Source organism: Haliaeetus leucocephalus, unplaced genomic scaffold (assembly GCF_000737465.1).
Source record: "Haliaeetus leucocephalus isolate CR32 unplaced genomic scaffold, Haliaeetus_leucocephalus-4.0 Scaffold101, whole genome shotgun sequence".
In the NCBI taxonomy this organism is placed as follows: domain Eukaryota; kingdom Metazoa; phylum Chordata; class Aves; order Accipitriformes; family Accipitridae; genus Haliaeetus; species Haliaeetus leucocephalus.
Window position 1 is genome coordinate 786,870 of NW_010972537.1, and position 18,400 is coordinate 805,269.

Genomic DNA, 18,400 nt, shown 5'->3' on the forward strand with positions numbered 1-18,400 from the left:
GTGGTTTGGGGGGGGGGGGGTTGCATCAAAGGAAGGGTTTCATCTCCAGGACTTAGGAGGAGAATGTTAAATAGAGACCTAATTCTGCACCACAATTACAGCGGTAATGTGTGATTCCAAGGAAAAGGCTTGAAAAATTCATGTGAAACCTTATTCATTAAAATATAATGAACATGGCACAAAGTTAAGGAACAACAATAAATCTGGCCTATGTTATATTGGCATTTAGTATTCAGGAATTGTAATTGCCTACTACAGTGTGTTTTAAAATAATGTAATTTCATTTGAAATGCTTATTATATAGAGAACATTGGGAAGAACTGAAGCACAGCAAAAATAATAGGATTTTAAACAGTAGCCTGACAGTATTTCACTGTTTAACCATAAAGAAAATATTTCACAAGACTTTTTTTTTTCCCCCCAAAATTTTTTTTTTTCCATTTTTTCCTAAGGTTTCCTGTATTTCCAGACCAGACCTAGAGGAGAAGGGGAATAGATCTGTTTGGGTTTTTTCAGAAAGTTTTGGGGATTCTTCTAGTTTTCTAGTTCTTCTCTTTTACTTCCTCCCCCTTCAGACAGGGAAAAATAAGTAGATTGAATAGAAAGAGAGAGGAATATTAGGAAAAGTTTTGGCTGTTGAGAGATCCCATGACACTGTGTTTTGACCTTTGAATATTTTTCCTTACTTCTTTACATGCATGTTTGCAATCCACAGACATTTATGTTATATTTAACTGCATAACACTCCAACACACCTATTCATCACCTACCTAAAAATACCGCTGCAGGTTTGGAGACCAGATGCAGAAGGGATGAGGTGCACAACTGGAGGTCACTGGTGTTTTGCTGGATGAAGGAGAACCCTCTTTGTCTTGCCTGGGCACGTAGGTGGTGATAAGGAAGAGCAGAGCCTTAGGGTGCGCTGGGCACCAATCCTGGCACCAAGAAATATTCCTCCCTCGCTGCCTTGGGGTGAAGACCATAAGGCGTTAGTGTACGGGTGAGCTGGGACAACCACCCCATGCTGAGGCACACGTGCAGGGCTGCGGAAGGGTTATGTCTCTTGAGCTGCACAGAGGGATAAACTGTGGCTTAGGATGTCACACAAACCGTGTCTCCACGCTTGTCTTCAGGTTCGAGCAGAAAACTCTTTGGGGTTTGCTTTGGGTCCAAAGATGGCCAGTCCTCTATGGCTTTCCTGGGTGAGAAGTTTGCCACCCAGTCTTGTGCAAACCACAGTGACCAGTGGTGATGGTTATTAGTCTGAGTGTTAACCACAACAAGTAGACATTTTTATTTTAAACTATGATAATCTGAAGATGTGGAGGGGACTTAACACTGCTGATCTCAGAGTTTTTTAGCCTTTGAATGGTGTTTAACCTAAAGCAGCTCCCAGATGTGATGTTCAGGCTGGTATTTCCTCCATGTCACCCCTCAGGTCTCAGCAAGGTTTTCCTTTTTGCCCTTGGAAAAATGCAACCTTTCGCCATCATCCTCTCTTTGTTTCCACAGTGCTGAATGTGTGTATTTCCAAAATAACAGCCTCCCAGTAGATCTTTGCATGTTTTTAGGGATGAAAGGAAGGGTTACTGTGCAAGTGTAAGTAGGAATGTGATTGCACATACCAATACTGTTTTTCATTTCTCCTCGCAGCCCTAGCCAAGGAGATGATGAAACTCAGCATCCCCTCCCTTGCTTTTCATCTAATCTCAATCCTCTGCAACCACCAGGAAGGAGCACTGCAGGAGCCATACAAATTGATTCATGTCCTGTAAATAAGAGGTTAAACCTAAGCTTAGAAGCAAATGCCAGGGTAAAGGTGCTTGCTGGAAGGGTGGCATCTGAAGGAGGGTTGTTTCAAGTGCTCTGCTTATTTACTGCCAGAACAAAAGCCCTGTTTGTCAGATATTTTTCTCAGACTAAACAGCACCGTAGAGAAAGGCCAAAGCTTATTCCCTGTGAACATTTTGGTTCATGCAGCGCGGTGCTGAGCTAAGCAGAGGTACTAGCTGAAACCTGCAATTCAGATGCAAGTGCTGCCTTCAGCGTAGGGTTTGGCCATAGACTGGCAGCCGGTGTGAGCACTCTCCAGAGGTGGTGACAATTTTGCGAGTTTTTGAGGGCCCTCCGCTGGGTTATGGCACAAGATCTCTACGTCCTCGCTCTCCCACTGCTTTCTGGGCCTCTTGTTTGCGGTTCCTCCTCGCTGCGATCCGCATGTCGACCACTCCGTGCGCAAAAGCTGAAAAGAGAAGATGTTGAGGTGCCCCTTCATCCCCTAGCAGAGTATACAAGACAGATTAATGCAGTGCTTAAATGCTAGGTAGTTTCTTGCCCCCAGTAGTGCTAGCTGGTTGCAGGCTCCCCTAGCTGCTACTCCATCCCCTTGCAGCCCCCTCCGGGTGATGGACCCGAGCCTTCATTTGCTGTCTGCATCTGTGTACAAGAAGGATTATGGGTTACTTAATAGCCCCAAACAACCTCCTGCTTTTCTTCCCTTCCCCCCTGAGATACCCATTATCATAAACCATAAAGCAATACATTTATTTATCAGTGGAAACAAAGCGGGAGGGAGGTTAATTTGAAAATACCAGGCTACATGCTGCTAAGGCTTTACCTTCCCTCTCACTGACCTGCTGACTAGGGGGGTAGATTTCTCTCTTGGGTTACAGGGGCTGAGCAGAGGCACTTATCGCTTGCCTGGGTCCCTGTCTGCTGTCAGCACTCCTTTGGGGGCTCCCTGGCTCCCCCGTGGGTGCGAATCATCTCCCTTTGCCTTCCTGGGAGCCGAGCCGGGGTCTGTCCCTGCACAGGTGGTTTTGTTCCTCCAGGGCTTCTACCTCATGCTCTGAAGCCCACTCAAGTTTTATGATTAGAGGCAAGAGGCGTCACGTTGGTGACTGGGGGTGCTGGAGCTCCAACCCTCCACCGCCTTTCCCCAGTATAGTGATGTATCGGCTTAGGACTCCTCCACGTACATCACCCTTGAGGTGCAGACTGCTATCACCCCTGAACTCCTGGGCATTAGAGCACGCTCGGGCTTAAAACAGCATTTTCCTTTCCTTAGGTTTGCAGTCCTCCCCGTCCCTGCTGGGCAGAGCACAGGCAGTCGGTCAGGCCAGGGTGAGCACTCTTCAGCTGTGGGAGGCTCTTAAATTCAGAGTTTGAGGACATGGGTCTACATAAGGCCAAAGAAAATCCAGGAACGGTGGTCCGTAAGGCAGTGGCGGTCTGCAGAAGGAAGGCTCTGCATTAAGTTGGCAGATGAATAGCTTATCCAAGTCAAAGCTTGTTTTGTTTGGAGTTGACGTGGTTTAAGGGGAGTCAAACATAAACATCATGCTTGCCACGTTGGGTTGGAGATTTCGAAGGTGATAGTGTTGTTACAATAGGTATGTGAACTTGAGAAGGTTTAATTATTATTGTGGCTTTTTAATGGGATATATCCAATCCCTAATTTCTCAGTCTTCAAAGGCTTTGCAGACACTAAATTGCACACAAACACTTACTCTGTAATATAAATAGAAGCTTCTTGTGATGGTGGGATAAGTGGAGATAAAAGGTTAAACAATCTGTGGGAGGCCACAGGGAAGCCACTGTGAGGAAATGGGCTGCTCGTATCCTGGTCCTGTCTTTTGGTGCTGAATTCAGAGTTTGGGACCACAGCTCCTTCGTTTGCTTTTCTGTGGGAGACATGAATGCCTGTTAGGAGAAGAAGAGGTTGCCTGGGGTAGGAAATTCACACAGGGGTACAACGTGGGCATGTGGAAATGGCAGAGATGGGGAGGTTTCTGCAAGGTGAGCTCAATGGTGAATTCGTTGCACGTGGGATGCTCCACTGTGGGTTATGGCACCCCAAATGCACCCACAGCCTGAGGCAGCTGGCTCGTGAATCTGGAATATACTCTGTGCCAAGAATAGCACAACTTTATATTTGGCGATACTTTGTGCTAAGAGCATGTGCACAGTGAAATACATACTAAAGACTTTCTAGTATGCACCCACCCTAGCTCTCTGCACACTTCTTTCCTGGTATAGATGGGTCGTCTTGAGTTAACAGGAGAAAGTCCTCCAATAAATCATTTGAAGAAAGGCTTCTCTCAAGCAGTTTTTGCTCAGCTGACTTTTGAAACGTAGAGATTGATGCAACACTGGAGGCAGAGCAAACATGGAAGAACAGCAAAGCTGAAATCAAGAGTGTAAGGATGGCTCGGGCGGCTGACTGAGCGGATGGCTGGAGGCAGTCTGCCATGGTACAGGAGACACAGTCAACCACTCGTATTCACCTGCATTCGTGCGCTTACAGGCATATGCTGGGGTGAGCTGTAGCAATGCATCACTTTGATGCAGAAACCAGAGGCAACAGGGAGGTAGAAAGGGAGAGAGACTTAGCTACAGTTGGGGAAGGATGCAGGATGGCTGTGGCTACCAGGTAGCACTCTGATGGAGCAGACCATGGTTTATTATCAGGGTTATAATTCATGTTTTCAACACAGTCTCCCTGGAGCTGGTTGTGAGCAAAACCGTAGATCCAAGACTTTTATACTGAGGTGTGAAATGAATCCAGGTCAAGAAAGTGAGTTTTGCACCTGGCTCACATGCTTGTAAGGGGGCAAACTTTGGAAACTACTGGCCATGACATCAAGCTGGTGTCTGGAGCCCAGCTCCCTGACTGATACTCCTCCTTTTTATGGTCTGGGTGGGACACAAGAGGATGTTAAGGGCTCTGAAGGACAGACATGACTCCAGTCTGTGGCTCTGGCCCCCTCTTTGCAGGAGAAAATGTTCGCCCAGGTAGCACAGCAAAGTAGTAATACTGTGGGGCATGATTCCCAAGAGCAGACTACACACATTCGAGTCGTGGACGGCTGGAAGGATGATCAGACCGGCATTATCAAACTGATGGGTGCTGCCTGCAGGATGCGGTCATGCTAGAAACATGGCCTGCTGGGGCTTCGCAGGGTCCCCTAACAGGGCATCACGTGGGAAGAGGGTTGTGGTGGAAACAGAGATCCTCCTCTCTCCCCTGGGCTTTGAAGGAAAGACACAGGCCAAAGAACTGTGTGTGGCTTGTTTTCAGTGTGCAAAAATATCATCGTTAAGTTACTCTTGTGGTTTTAGGACATGTTTTTGGAACAAGAAAAACTCGAGGTAGGTGTCACAGGGAGTGGCCGTGTAAGCATCGGTCCAGCGTCGTTCACCTCGGGGTCGTGGTTGTGCAGACACACGCCCAGCTGAATGTTTTAGGCTGTGGAAGTTTATCCCTCTGAAAGAACTGAGCCTGCTCCTACGCAGGCATGATTGCAAGATCAGGTCCATCATGACAGACCATAAAATGCCGCAGGAAGCTTCTCAGAAGTGGGCATTGGGCATCTATCATTTCTTCTTTCTTCCTCCTCTTCTTGCTTTTCTTCTTTTTCCTCCCTCCTCTGTTAAAAAATTAGAAACGGATATGTTATTTTTTAAGCATTTGGCTCTAAAATAGTAAAAGCAGTGATAATAGCTTTTACTGAAGCCAAACACAGTAAAAAAGAAAAAAAAAGGCTTTATTGGTTCCTGTGGAGAGGGCTCAAGCCATCCGTTTGTGTGCTGTACGTTGTTGTGTGTTGTATACCACCCCCATCCAGGCTGGAGCAGCTTAACTTTCCCTGTCACATCACATCTTTGGCTTGAAGTCAGCGAAGCTGTTCCTTAAATATTCAGTATTGCCTTAAACCAGGTCCGTGTCACAACATGCGCATTACATAATATTTTCAATCTTTAAATCAAATGTATGTGGACCTTGCTTTGATAAACCGTGCTGAACTGCCAGCAGCAGCGATGGGCAAGTCCTGCTTTAGTCATGGAAAGGATGAAATGCTGGTAGCTACAGCGGCAGCTCTCCACACGCCGCGGTGCGGTGATGGTTTTGTGGGTCCTTTGCTAGCCGGTGTGTGAGGCACGGCGTTGCTTCTGTGGGCTGACAAGCTCCAGCGTGGAGCCGCATTGCCGGAGCTCTTCCCCATCCCGATCCAGGGCTGCGAGGCAGTTCCAGCCTGGGGCTTGCCGCTGCATTTGCTACCCTCTGAGAGCCTGCCCTCCAGTTCTGGCTGCCCAGCTTCAGCAACAAAAATATCCTCAAATATCCCTCCACCTCGCTGTTCTTTTTTTTGTGTGTGTGTGTGTGTCTACCCCGCACAACATGATGTCTTCCTCTCTCTGGCTCTGCCAGCAGAGCAGTTTGTGCGTCGGCTCGCTTGGCTTACATTGCATAAATTGTGGAAGTGTTTATTCGGTTTAAATTAAAAACAAAATAAAATTGGCGAGGTCTTTTGTCAGGCAGATCAGCTTCCCAGTCTGTTCCTCAGATGGGTTGCAGGCGGTGGTACCGGGGCGAGAATAAGCGCAGGGGACGGCAAGACAGGGATCCCCACCGAGCCCCTTCGTGCCGTGACGCCACAGCTCTTGAGAGCTGTGTCCATGGCATTACGAGATCGACTCAGCTGCTGGGATTTTTGTTTTTTATGGGTTTTTTTGGAAATGATGGACTCAGGATAGTTATTGGCCTTTCAGATGTGCTCAGCTGATACATCTGAGACATTTTCAGGGCTAAAAAAGATGCAGAAGAGCCAGCAATGCTACAAGCAGGTAACCCCCCCCTTGCAGAGTGTTGCTGTGCTGAACACGGCTCTGAAGCACAGAGATCGCTAATACAAGCTGATGAAGGGGAGCTTGCCTCTCTGTGCTTGGTCACAAATTCAAGGTTGCACTCAGTGTTCAGATATGCCATGGCTTTTACAGCTGGTAAGAAGAGTGTATATAGGTTGGGTTTCCCAGATGAGGCTTGAGTTGGTTGACTGCTGGAGACCAGACCAGTGAGTCCCATCGTGGAGCTGGTTTCACATCCATGGGCTTTGGGGTGCTCTGGCCAGGATCAAAGAGAGTTTCAACTCTTGGTATATTCTTTGGAAGAAAATGGAGAAGCAAAAGCTTATTAGCAAGGAAAAATAGAAGCAACAAAACGTGGTAGGGATTGAAAACGACACACATGCGTCTTGAACCAGATGTTACGCTACGCTACGTTTTACAGAGTATGTACATAAGTACAACCATGTGGTGTGTGCGTGTGCCTGTCAGCTCCCTCGTCCCTTCTTGGCACTGACCCTAGTGCACAGATACACCAAGGCGCAGTCTCTACCCTGAATAATTTGCACCGTAACTGGATGCGGCTGGAGGAGGAAAAGGGCACCAGGGCATGCAGTGGATTTTCCGAGGTTACACTGTGGGATAAAATAGAGAGCAGCGATTCCCGTCCTGCCTCCAGTGCTCTGCCTGTTGGGTACCAAGGTCATAACGCAGCTTTTTATGCTTACTTACTGTCCTCTGTGAAGCTCGATGATTTATAGGTATTGATTATTTCAGCTTTGAGTTGTCTCTGATAGAGGAATGTTATAATAATTGTTAATACAGAAATTATTTGAAATGTAACCAGAGATAACCCAGCAAAGGCAAAAGCAAGATCTAAGCCAATCAATTCTTGGTATAATGTAATTAAATGAGGCTTAAACATAAAAACCCCATTAATTCAGCTTTAATGGCATGAATTAGTTTGGGTTTCTTAAGAAGCAGTTGAGGAAATACAGAATAAAAGGGTGAACTCCTGGCCATATTGCAATGGATGGGAGCTTTGCCATTGATTTCAGTGAGGCTCGAGTTCCTCCAGCCTTGCATCAGCAGCGATGCTGAGCCGCCCGCCCTGCCTACATCATTCTTGCTGCTGCTTTTCCTCCTTACTCACCGCGCACCTTCCCCTGGTGCTGGATGTGTCATCGAAGTCGCATCGCCCCAGCGCTCGGGGAGGAATGGGAATGAAGTAATGCTGCTGCCTGAATCTGGGCCTAAATTGCATCCTGATTTTTATTCATCGTTGGGTGCAGAAGTCAGAGGTGATCTCTGGTGCCTGCTGTCTCAATCCACTGAAATGAGACTAGTCAGGTGCTTAACTTTAACCACGTGCTTTAGTGCTGTAGTGGCTTGGGTCTGAAAAGGCTGAATTTAGTGCAACTCCTTTTTCTCTGCTTTTGCTATTACTGTTAAAGGTGGATGTTGCTGCCAGCATTTCTATGCATTTTTTTTTCTGCCTTTTGGAGGAAGAGAGAGGAATTTACTTTTGCTATCAGCAAGGGTGCTATCAGTTAAATTGACCCGTGCTAGGCTTGGCTTTGCGCGTCTGCTGTGACGGAGTGGGCTGAATGAAGGGGGTCCCAAACTTTCCTGCTGCTTCTGGTTGCCTGCAGATAATTTTGTGCAGGACTGGGGAGTCATCTCAGAGGCACATCTGTTTCTGCTGTGGACCTGATCCTATAGGCTTTCTGCATGCACGGCTTCTCTCGGAAATTATGAGCATGCAGGGCTGCAAGATTGGTCCTATCATGACAATTTCCTGGCAGAGGGAAAAGACAGAAACTATTTTTAAATGAAAGCTTTGAATCAGAGGAATATTGCAGAGTGCAGCAAAAAATTGTGTCAAAACCCTGAAATCATGGACTCGGCAGTTTTCTCATGCCAGCGGTTTTCTTCTCTTCATGGTTTTAAGGCTGTGTTTTTGGAGGACCGGGCTGAGCATTTTTCAATGAGACGTTTCTGTTCTCCCTGGTGCACGTTATCGCAGCAGCAGCATCATTTTCTGTGCGAGTCAGGCTGGAGAGAGGTGATGTGCTGTGATGTGTTCACAGGGGTGGGACTTTGCAGAAAAAACCTGTAGCTCTGCCTTGCACACAGTCAAAATGGTTCTCCTTTAAGTTTGCTCAGGAGTTCATTATTCAACCTTCTTCCCCCCGCCCCGATTTGGTTTTATGTTCCTACCTAGGTGTATATTTCCAACTTTTCCTTCCAAGTTTCAGTGCTCAGTGGTCACTTGGGAAAAGCTCTTCTTATCACTGGAAAATTATGTCCTCTTTTCCCCATCACTCGCTTTTGGATAGCTTAAGAATGACCCAAAGGGCTCTTGCTCAGATTTTCATTTAAAACAAACCATCTGATTTGATCCAAGATCATTATTTCCCCCCAAAGCACTCTCAGAGTGATTTGAACATGTGAAAACAGGCAGTTTATAACCACAATTGTTTCCCTGCCTTTGATAGAGTGGTCACTAGTCAACAAACGTAAAATCCACTGCCTCGGAGGGAGGTGCTTTAGTTAATTAGTTACAATCAGTACCGTGCTAAGAGACTCAATGCTGCTTGCCGGTATATTTGCCTGCTAATCTCGCTTGCTGGCTTTGCTGATCCCAGTCTGCATATTGCTACCTGCCCTGCGAGGAAGCGCCCAGAACCACGTCGGCGCAGAGGAGCCGACGAGCATCTTTCTCTTGGGCCGTTCTCTGTGCTTTGGAAACCTGAGGGGCTGGGTGAGCCTTCTTCACAGGTTTTCCTCTTCTGCTGACGTGAAGTTTTCCAGGCCCAGCCTGGGCTTACAAATTGTCATTTTGGTTGCACATTTCTGATATTGTCTTTTAGCAATTTTTTTCCCCCTTTTTTCTTCACCTGTGTGTCCCTTTCTGTGCTCCTGCAGAGCTCTGTGTTATCTGACTGCCTCCTTCCTCCTTGCAAGGGGCTGGATTTCCCTGCCACTCTCTAACCAGGGGCATGCAGCTTTTGGTGCCACTCTGCATCGTCCCTGCTGGTCATTTTTGGGGGCTGTGGGGTTTTGGCAGCCTCCAAAGACTGCCTGTAGGTAGGTGTGAGCTTGGCCCTGGCATACTGGCTCTTCTGGTGGTGCTGAGATGGGCCAGCCTGACATTGCAGAAACCATATTTGCAGAAATACACACCATATTTGCAGAAATAAGTTTCCCGCAGGTGTTCAGGGGCTTGTCTGCAGCCTGGGTATGTCACCCCACGCCACGTAAACCCCCAGGCAAAGTCCAGCCTGGTGATGAGCAATGCACAGGATCCTGTTCTACCCTTTACCGTTTGCATATGTGAGGTTAAATGGAAGGGAAAATCAACGCAGCGTGTCTTTCGGTTGGAAAACTCAGGGGAGAGGCAGCTGAAAAGCCTGGCATTCACCCAGCTTTTGCTTTTTTTCCAGGCGACCTGGTGTCTCGAGCGATGCACCACCTCCAGCCCCTCAACGCCAAGCAGCACGGGAACGGGACTCCGATGCACCAGAAGCAGGGATCGCTCTACTGGGAGCCGGAGGCTCTGTACACCCTCTGCTACTTCATGCACTGTCCGCAGATGGAGTGGGAAAACCCCAACGTGGAGCCATCAAAAGTCACGCTGCAGACCGAGAGGTAAGAGCTGCTGCACGGTGCTTAAAGTCGCGGCGAAGACATTTCGTTAATAAATCAGCCTGGCTGGCTAATTGCTAATTACAGCTTGCGCGTGAGAGGCTGTGGAGCAGTCTGGTTTGGTTTAGGATCACCTCTTTGAAATGCGTTTCTCTCGCTGAAGCGCTGCATGGCTGACCCAATATATATCAAAAGTGACACCCAGTGGCTACATACAGCAAATTGGTTCCAGATGTGCACTCGGGAGAGATTTCCTTTTCCTTTTGTTGTTGCTCAGCTATTCTGTGTTTTGGAAAAGAAAATGAGAACTTCTATTTCTGGCCTAGCAGGTTTGGGTTTAAATGTGTTTTTTCTGCGCATTAATAGGGCTCGACAGCTGTGATTGGGGAAGTGGAAAATGAATAGAGTAGTGTGTAGAAAGGAGAGGTCGTTAAAGACGCTGGGCTTCAGCCGTGCCGAGTACCCGGGTGCGGGAGTAACCTCCGGGCTGCCCCGGCCGGGGACGCGGCAGGCTCCGGCTGTTGTCCCCGCTCCCGGGATGGCCAGGGCAGGGGACACACGCCTGAGGACCCGTCCTGACTCAGGATCTGCCGTAAGGTGAGAAGGAGACATGCCTGAAGCCGATGATGGGGTTACCAAATGCCAGCAGGCAGGGTGCCCAACGCAGGGCAGCTCTGCAGCTGGGCACTGCAGAAAGCAACCGGGACAGCTCGCTGGCCAAGAAAATAAAGTCATCTCCTGTCAAAAGCCCAGCAAACCCACTAGTAACACAAGCCTCCGCTTGTTTGCTGATGCACACTGTGCTATTTCCCTGCTGCGCTTCTCACCAGCCCTAAACCAGGCTTCCCCAGTACGGAGACGAGAGGAGCGGCTGGTGCTTGGGAAAATGCTGGGTATTCATTTTTAGGATGGGTATCGTGGTGATGCAAATGCAAGCTGCTTTTTCAAGCTGGGCTCCACATTTACATCCCAATGTCTGTGTTGCGCTGTACGTGTGAGCCAAACTCGTCTGCACGTGTGCCCCGAGAGCCGCACATACGGGGCTTGGTTATTGTTTCAGTATAAGTTCTGCATCTCAAACGCAGCATTTGAGAATCTCATTGTATGTATAACAGTAAATGGTATATAATATGATATCTTCATTGAATTACTTTTATATCAATTCACAGAAAAGCATACAAGATAAAACTGGCATTAAAGATGTTACTGGGAATTTTGCCATTTGCTTTTGGATGGCATTTTGTTTCTTTTCAAGTTTGGGTCACTCCCTGAGAATGTTTGTCGCTTTTTTGTGCTATTGTTTCCAAAGTATGAAAAAAAAAAACAGAAGGGAAATGACAAGAATGCAGAATTTTCTAATTTTTCTAAGTTATTTGTAATCTCATGATTTGTCAACCAGCCTTGTTATTGCAGAAGGCCTAACTTGTGTCCAAGAGTGTTTAGTATGCACAAAAAAATAACCGAAATTAGAAGATAACCTCACCTGATCTGTAGTCCCCATCTGTGGGAGTAATGCCACTGGAACCAGTGGGAATATAAAGTGGATAATGCTGAGGCTCTGGTTTTGTAAGATTTCTGCAGACTTCCCTGCGGAAAGTGAAGAGGGCAGGAATATTTGAAAAATCACTTTTAGCATTTGCTTTAATAGGTTTTCCTTTCTCTGAGGTCACCTTAATACATGTTCTCTTCGTTAGAGCACTTGAAACGCTGATTATTTAAAGCAATTGTTCTTCTTTGCTTTATTTTGAATACTCCGTCTGGCAAGATGTCTTCCTCTGGCAGGGCAGTTTAACAACTGCGGTGTGTGGTTAGGGCCAGAGCAAGTACTCGGTGTTATTGCCAAGAGCTTGTGGTCACTTTTGGAAGGAGCAGATACTCCTCCTGTTGCCTAATCAAACATGCGTTAGTACTTAGTGCTGGAGTGGGAGCGATGTGAGGGTAAGCGTGAGCCCAGATATTTCCATGGAGTTGTGCTCTGAAGCTTCATCAGCTGGATGCAACCATCCTGTGCTGCCCGGAGAAGAGATCCATGAAGCTGACTTCTCCTTAGTCCTCTGAGGAGCATTCCTACCTATTTCCCATCTTTTTTTTTTTACATGCAAGCATGCTTTATGGGTCATGATTTATTTCTGGTGGTTTCAGTTTCCACGATGGGTTTTTGTGCATTGTGGGGGAGTGGGTTTGTTAAACATGATGTTTTTATATGCAGAATGTTTGCAAACTTTGTGCCGTATCTACGTGCCATATCGCCTCTCTTCTTCTCCAGCTGTGGCAATTGCTTTTATGTTGGAAGAAGCCCAGAAGGAAGCAAGGAGGTCCAGGTGTCTTTCCCCATCTTTGGCCTCTCCGAGTCCCTGCTAGTGCAGAGAAGACAGGACCTGTGTGGATCTGGCTGTAGGCAGTATTTCCATGAAACCAGGGTTGTCCTTGGCTCAAGTAAAGCCAACTTGGCTACTGTCTTGGCCCCCACCTCCCTGACCGTGCATGCCCAGGGTGCAGAGGGTTGCAGGATGCTGCCAGCGAGTTCCCCCGGCACTTGCAGGGCTTGGTGGCCCCGTGAGAACTGCTCCCGTCCTTCCCACCCATCTCCAGCCCACCTGCATTTAGGCTTTGAACCTGCTTGAGTTAGGGAGCTGCAGGGGCTGGATATGGGAGGGAAGCCGGGACGGTGGCGGTCCTGCCTGACTTAGCACTTTCCAGCACAGAAAGTGTACCTCCCTCAAAGTCTTGGGGGATGCGTAAAATGGGATATTTACCTTTGAATAAATCCGGTGCTTCGTTTCTAGGGAGCGTTTCTCTGTGTTTGCTCTTCATGGAGGTAAAGAAACGAGAATGCGGTGTGTTTTTAATAGTGTTTGCCTTTACGTAAAATAAAAGGAAAAAGATTATTATACAGCGGAAGGTTTTGCTGAGGGGGGCTGCTTTCATGGGAAGGGGAGGAGGTTGAAAGTGGCCAGGATTGCTCAGAAAACCTGGAAAAGATTCCCCACTTCCTAAATGCCAACAAACCCAACCGTAAGATGGATGTGTGACCCCCTCCCACTCCAAGTTCATATTTTGCTTTCGGTCTGGTCACTCAGATTTTTTGGCTGTCTTGTTGGCACCAACACAAGCCGGTCCTGCTGGGGTGCGTTACCTAATGGCCATGTAGGCAGCTATTTTGGCAGGCGTGTATGTACTGGGAGGGAGTGGGGTGGACCTGTTTGTGGGATCCCCCTTCCGTAATGCACCCAGCCGGGACATGATGGAGACATTTGTCTTGTGCCGGGTGTTGCCTGCGAAAGCAGTGCACCTGCGGGTGGCTGTGGATTATTTCGGTTTGTTCATTCTTTTGCTTTCCCGGGAATTAAAAAAAAAAAGAGGGAAGAAATTGTAGATGAGGCCACTGTTACCAAGATTTCTTTCTTGCTTGCTGCTTCTGGTTTAAGAAAAGGATCTCTCCTGTGGTTCTGTTTTGCTTCTCAGCCTCTATAACACTTCCAAAATTATTGCAAGTAATTTCTTAAGCACCGGAAAGCGCAGAATCTGTAGTTGCAGATTTGTGTGATGGTTTTTTCCTTAAGTGGTTCCTTACCCACTTTTATCCACAGCTGTCTTGACAAAGTCCTCATTACTTCCTAACTCTCCATGTTCCCCATTAACAACTCATTGAGAAGCTGCGGCTCAGCAGCTCAGCCCATCCAGAACCACCCATTAATTCTGCTCACAGGCAGCAAAATTCCTTCTCCAGCGCTTCCTCTGCTGCTCTGCCTTGGAGGAGCATTAACTCCCTGTACCGCCCAGCAGCCTTTAGCTTTTCCCTGGAGTCGTAATTGAGTTGGTGGATACGTGTCTGGTTTTAACCTTCTTTTCACTTTTCCTTCACTGCTTTTCCCTGTATGTGGAGCAATCCCTTAGGAAACTCCCATGGGCTATCGCTCGCGTTTTATTTTTCTGCCTGCCTTGCACGCGTGTGTGGACACACACACAAAAATATACATGTCCCCTGCACGTGCACACACGTGCAAATTGTAGCCTGTAGTCGTTCGTGATTAATAGAAAGGGTTTGGGTTATCATCTGAATTTTGCTTCATGCTTCGGATAGTTATTAGTGTACCTGGCTAATTAACGTGGTGCAGCCCCCTTAATGAGAGGAGTGTTCCACTGCTATAAAATAACTTGAAGTCTTTCAAAGCACTTTCGTAACCGGTAAAGCCATGTCTGTAGTACAGATTATACCCGTAGAACAATTTCAGTGAGAAGATAACTGGGGAAATGTGTCCCTGATTTAATTTATTGTGTGGTACAAACTGCACGGGTAGGGCAGTCTCCAGCAAAGGCCAGCAGAGAGTGGAGAGAATGATGGGGAATGCTGATGAAGAAGAGGTAAAGTGCTAGCACTGGGAGTGTGGAAGTCCTGCTGGGAAACCAGAATGAATCTTGCACCGTATATCTGAAGGAGGGATTACACATGCTTGATGTGCCAGTATGGTATAGCCCTGTATAACCCTATATATTTTTATCCACTATTCAGTTGAAAACCTCACATGGTGGAACTGTGGCCTTGCTGAACTCAAAGTTCAGCACCAGGGTTGATTTGACTGGGAACCACTGAAAAGAAATCCAGATCCATCCTTACATAAATCCTCTAGATTTGCATCTTAAATATGAAAATTCACACTTTTTAAAAATCCCTTCAGAAATGGTATTGGCAGCTACCTGCAGCATGTGAGATTGCCGATGTTACAAGAAATAGTTCAGGCAGTATTTGTAGCTCGGCTGTCAGACGGTATATCCTTGCTGGGCTGGAGCTGTATTCTACACCTAATTCATCAACCTAGCCTTATGCTGTCCATGGGATGGCTATGGGATTTTTTTAAATAGAGAAAATTATGTGCAGCCCTGCGAGAACAGCGTGTTACCCAGGCTGTTCTGCGCCGCTCTCCCAACGCTGGCGTCTCTTCAGGGATTTATGCCACAGCCAGTCGTGTCAAATCTGATGTCAAAACTGCCTGTGAAGTATTTCCCTGTTGTGGTTGCTGGCCGAATCACTGCTTTGACTCGGTTGCCTTTCAAGTCTCGGCCGTTAATGTTTTTAATGCAGGAGAGGCAACGGGGATGATGCGTTCGAACACTGGATGCAAATTTAAAAAACATGACTTGCAGATGCCCTTGTGCGGACTCTGGAGCACGGATGTCTTGGTACACAAAAACATAAGGGTAAAACCCCCCCCCCCCGCCAAAGCGGGTCTCGCTGAGACTTGTGTGAGAGCGAGGAGAATTATTGATCCTTCAGCCTGAACAAAATACAGAATTGGCTTTTTCAGAGGCTGGTTACTTGGGTCACCCTTAGCTGGGCTTCTGCGGTGTCGGGGGAGCTGCCTAGCCTGGGAGAGCTGCGTGGACTCGCGTGGGGCATCAGTTGGCGTTGCTGGGTCCCTGGGCAGGAGCGGAGCTGGCAGCCTTCTGAAGGCATCAGAAAGTATTTCCTGGCACTGAAGGCAAGTAGTTTATGATGTAAATATAAAACAGGAGTTTTTCAGCTTGGAAATCCATCCAAAAAGTATGCTAAATATAGGAAAAAACACGCTTTTCTATCCCAATAACACTAAAAACAGACTAGCATTGCATATATGGATTCATCATACGTTCTAAATGAAAACCGTCAGAACTGAGAATATTTTTCAGTTTGTATATAGGGATTTTCTTTAAAAACCACCCATGAAAACCTAAACATAAACCCAAACAAATGAAAAGACCTTTTCATAATGTTAAAGTTGCTGACTCATATCTGCAAGCAGAAACTTCTCCCTACCTATGTCTAGATAGGCTTTTCCTTGCAAAAGTACAGCTCAGAAGCGCTGTTAACTCTAAAATTGCAAAAGCAGTCAGTAAAACAGCAGTGACCTGTGTGTAGCACTTTGGCTGGTGTTGCCACGCAGGTTTGCAGTCACCACTCCTTTGCTGGAGTGAGGGAAGAAACTAAACGCCTACCGCAACAGCGTCCTCTGCAAGAGTTAAAGGATCCTGCAAAGAAATCATCCAATAATTGAACAATACAAAAGGTGTTTAAGTTAACGCAAGGTCAGGTCTATACAGCTGTGCACACTTCACAGCTGGTGAAGCTGAGGGAGGGACAGCACGAGGCAGCTGTGGGAATTCACACCCGAATGGGATTAGTCCTCGGGAATTTCTCCATTCCCATTGTGAAGCAGACCATCAAGGCAGTCCTCTCCGTAGCGGTTGATTTTAATACATACAGCGAGCGTGTTCGTGTGGTGGGGCAAGGGCTCAGCATCAGAAGAGCAATGTGAAGTGCCCCTGGAAATAGAGAGGCTGCTGTGCTGCACTTGAAACAACCATTTTTTCTTTGAGGACTGTGATTATTAGGGGAAATCTCTTATGCGCACTTGATGAGCTCCTCGACCTGGAGCACGCCGCAGGCTCTGCTACGAACAAGGAGCTGGTGGCTTCTCCGGGCTTCATGAGCCACAGCGGTGGAGGAGGGCTGAGGCTGGGTGAGGAGCGGTCAAAGGTGGTGAGCGTGCCGTCAGGACGGTGGTTTAAGTCTGCATGCCAGAGGAGGTGACAGGCAAGAAGGTCCCCCCCCCTTGTTTGGGACTCTCATTGCGTGGCAAAAATGATTGGGGAGTCAGCCGCCGGAGGAGAGCTTGGGAAGAGTCACCTGTCCTGGTTTCGGCTGGGATGGAGTTAATTTTCTTCCTAGTAGCTGGTATAGTGCTATGTTTTGGGTTCAGTAGGAGAAGAATGTTGATAACACACTGATGTTTTCAGTTGCTGCTCAGTAGTGTTTAAACCAAGTCACAGATTTTTCAGCTTCTCATGGCCAGCCAGCAAGAAGGCTGGAGGGGAACAAGGAGTTGGGAGGGGACACAGCCAGGGCAGCTGACCCAAACTGGCCAAAGGGGTATTCCATACCATGGGATGTCATGCCCAGTATATAAACTGGGGAAGTTGGCCAGGGGGGATCAGTCGGCATCAGTCGGCAAGTGGTGAGCTATTGCACTGTGCATCACTTGTATATTCCAATCCTTTTATTATTATTATTATTATTATTATTATTGTCATTTTATTATTGTTATTATTATTGGTATTAGTTTTTTCCTTTCTGTTCTATTGAACTGTTCTTATCTCAACCCATGAGTTTTCCCTCCTCCCCCCTGCCCCGATTCTCTCCCCCATCCCACTGGGAGTGAGCAAGCGGCTGCGTGGTGCTTAGTTGCCGGCTGGGGTTAAACCACGACATCACCCCAATGGTGGGAACTGGGAGGAGAGAGTGAGACATGACACCGCTTTCCTGGCAGGGGAGTGCTGCCAAAAAGATGGATTACTCTCTGCAAGGGAGAGGGAGCGACTGAGGAGAGGAAGAATTGCTTAAGCTGCTGAGAAATCAAGAAGAGAGCGGGTGTGTGTGGCAGCCCTCCTCTTGAAGGACTGGCCAGCAAGGTGGACCGTGAAGTCATGGTCGGTGGGCAGCAGGGGGTCTGCACCCTACAAAGGTGGTAGGGACAGAGGAAAACCAGGGCAAGGGGTTACTGGGAGCTGGGATTTGTAGGAGTGCTGGCCCTAGTGCTTTGCAATTCCAGCGTTGCAGCAGGCGGTGTCCAAAAAGGAGCTTCATTGGTCTTCTCGCAGACCTACACAAAAATAATGCAGCATCCTATTGTGTTGTACAGTGCACATTTCTCATGCTCTTCCATCCAGTGATTCCTCCTGTTTATATATAAGTATACTGCCACTGATAACAATACTAATACTAATACTAATAATAATGAAAAATCCTGAGCTATTGCAGATGCGTGACAGGACTTTTAATATCTCTGTGTGCCAGCAAGCCGAGGAGGGAAATGGTGGGCAGCCCAGGACTACTGCTTATGTCTCGGGTGGAGTGTGGGTTTGGGGCAAAAAGTGGCATGATTGGAGCAGGTCATACCTTACATTTAGGCCCCCCCCAATAGCATTTTCTTTCCTGATGAGCCAGTTTGTAATTCAAAGCACCCCAGAGACATCAACCCTGCAAAAACCAAGAGAGGTTTGAGGTCCGATGGGGTGCAGAGGGGTCGTTGGCCCCGCTCCAGTAGGGAAGGTGCTGGGGAGAGGCGCGGGTGGGTGCTGGCGGGGAGCTGCC

The 18,400-nt window shown here is 47.5% G+C and overlaps 1 protein-coding gene across 3 annotated transcripts in view; it reads left to right on the plus strand.

The window, feature by feature from the left end:
* Positions 1-18,400, plus strand: part of BTBD11 (BTB (POZ) domain containing 11) — a 176,403-nt gene that overhangs the window by 104,025 nt on the left and 53,978 nt on the right. For all 3 annotated transcript variants that reach the window (XM_010585357.1, XM_010585355.1, XM_010585356.1), the window contains one exon: positions 10,071-10,275. In XM_010585357.1, coding sequence (XP_010583659.1) covers positions 10,071-10,275 — 205 coding nt within the window. The remainder of the gene's footprint in view (positions 1-10,070; positions 10,276-18,400) is intronic.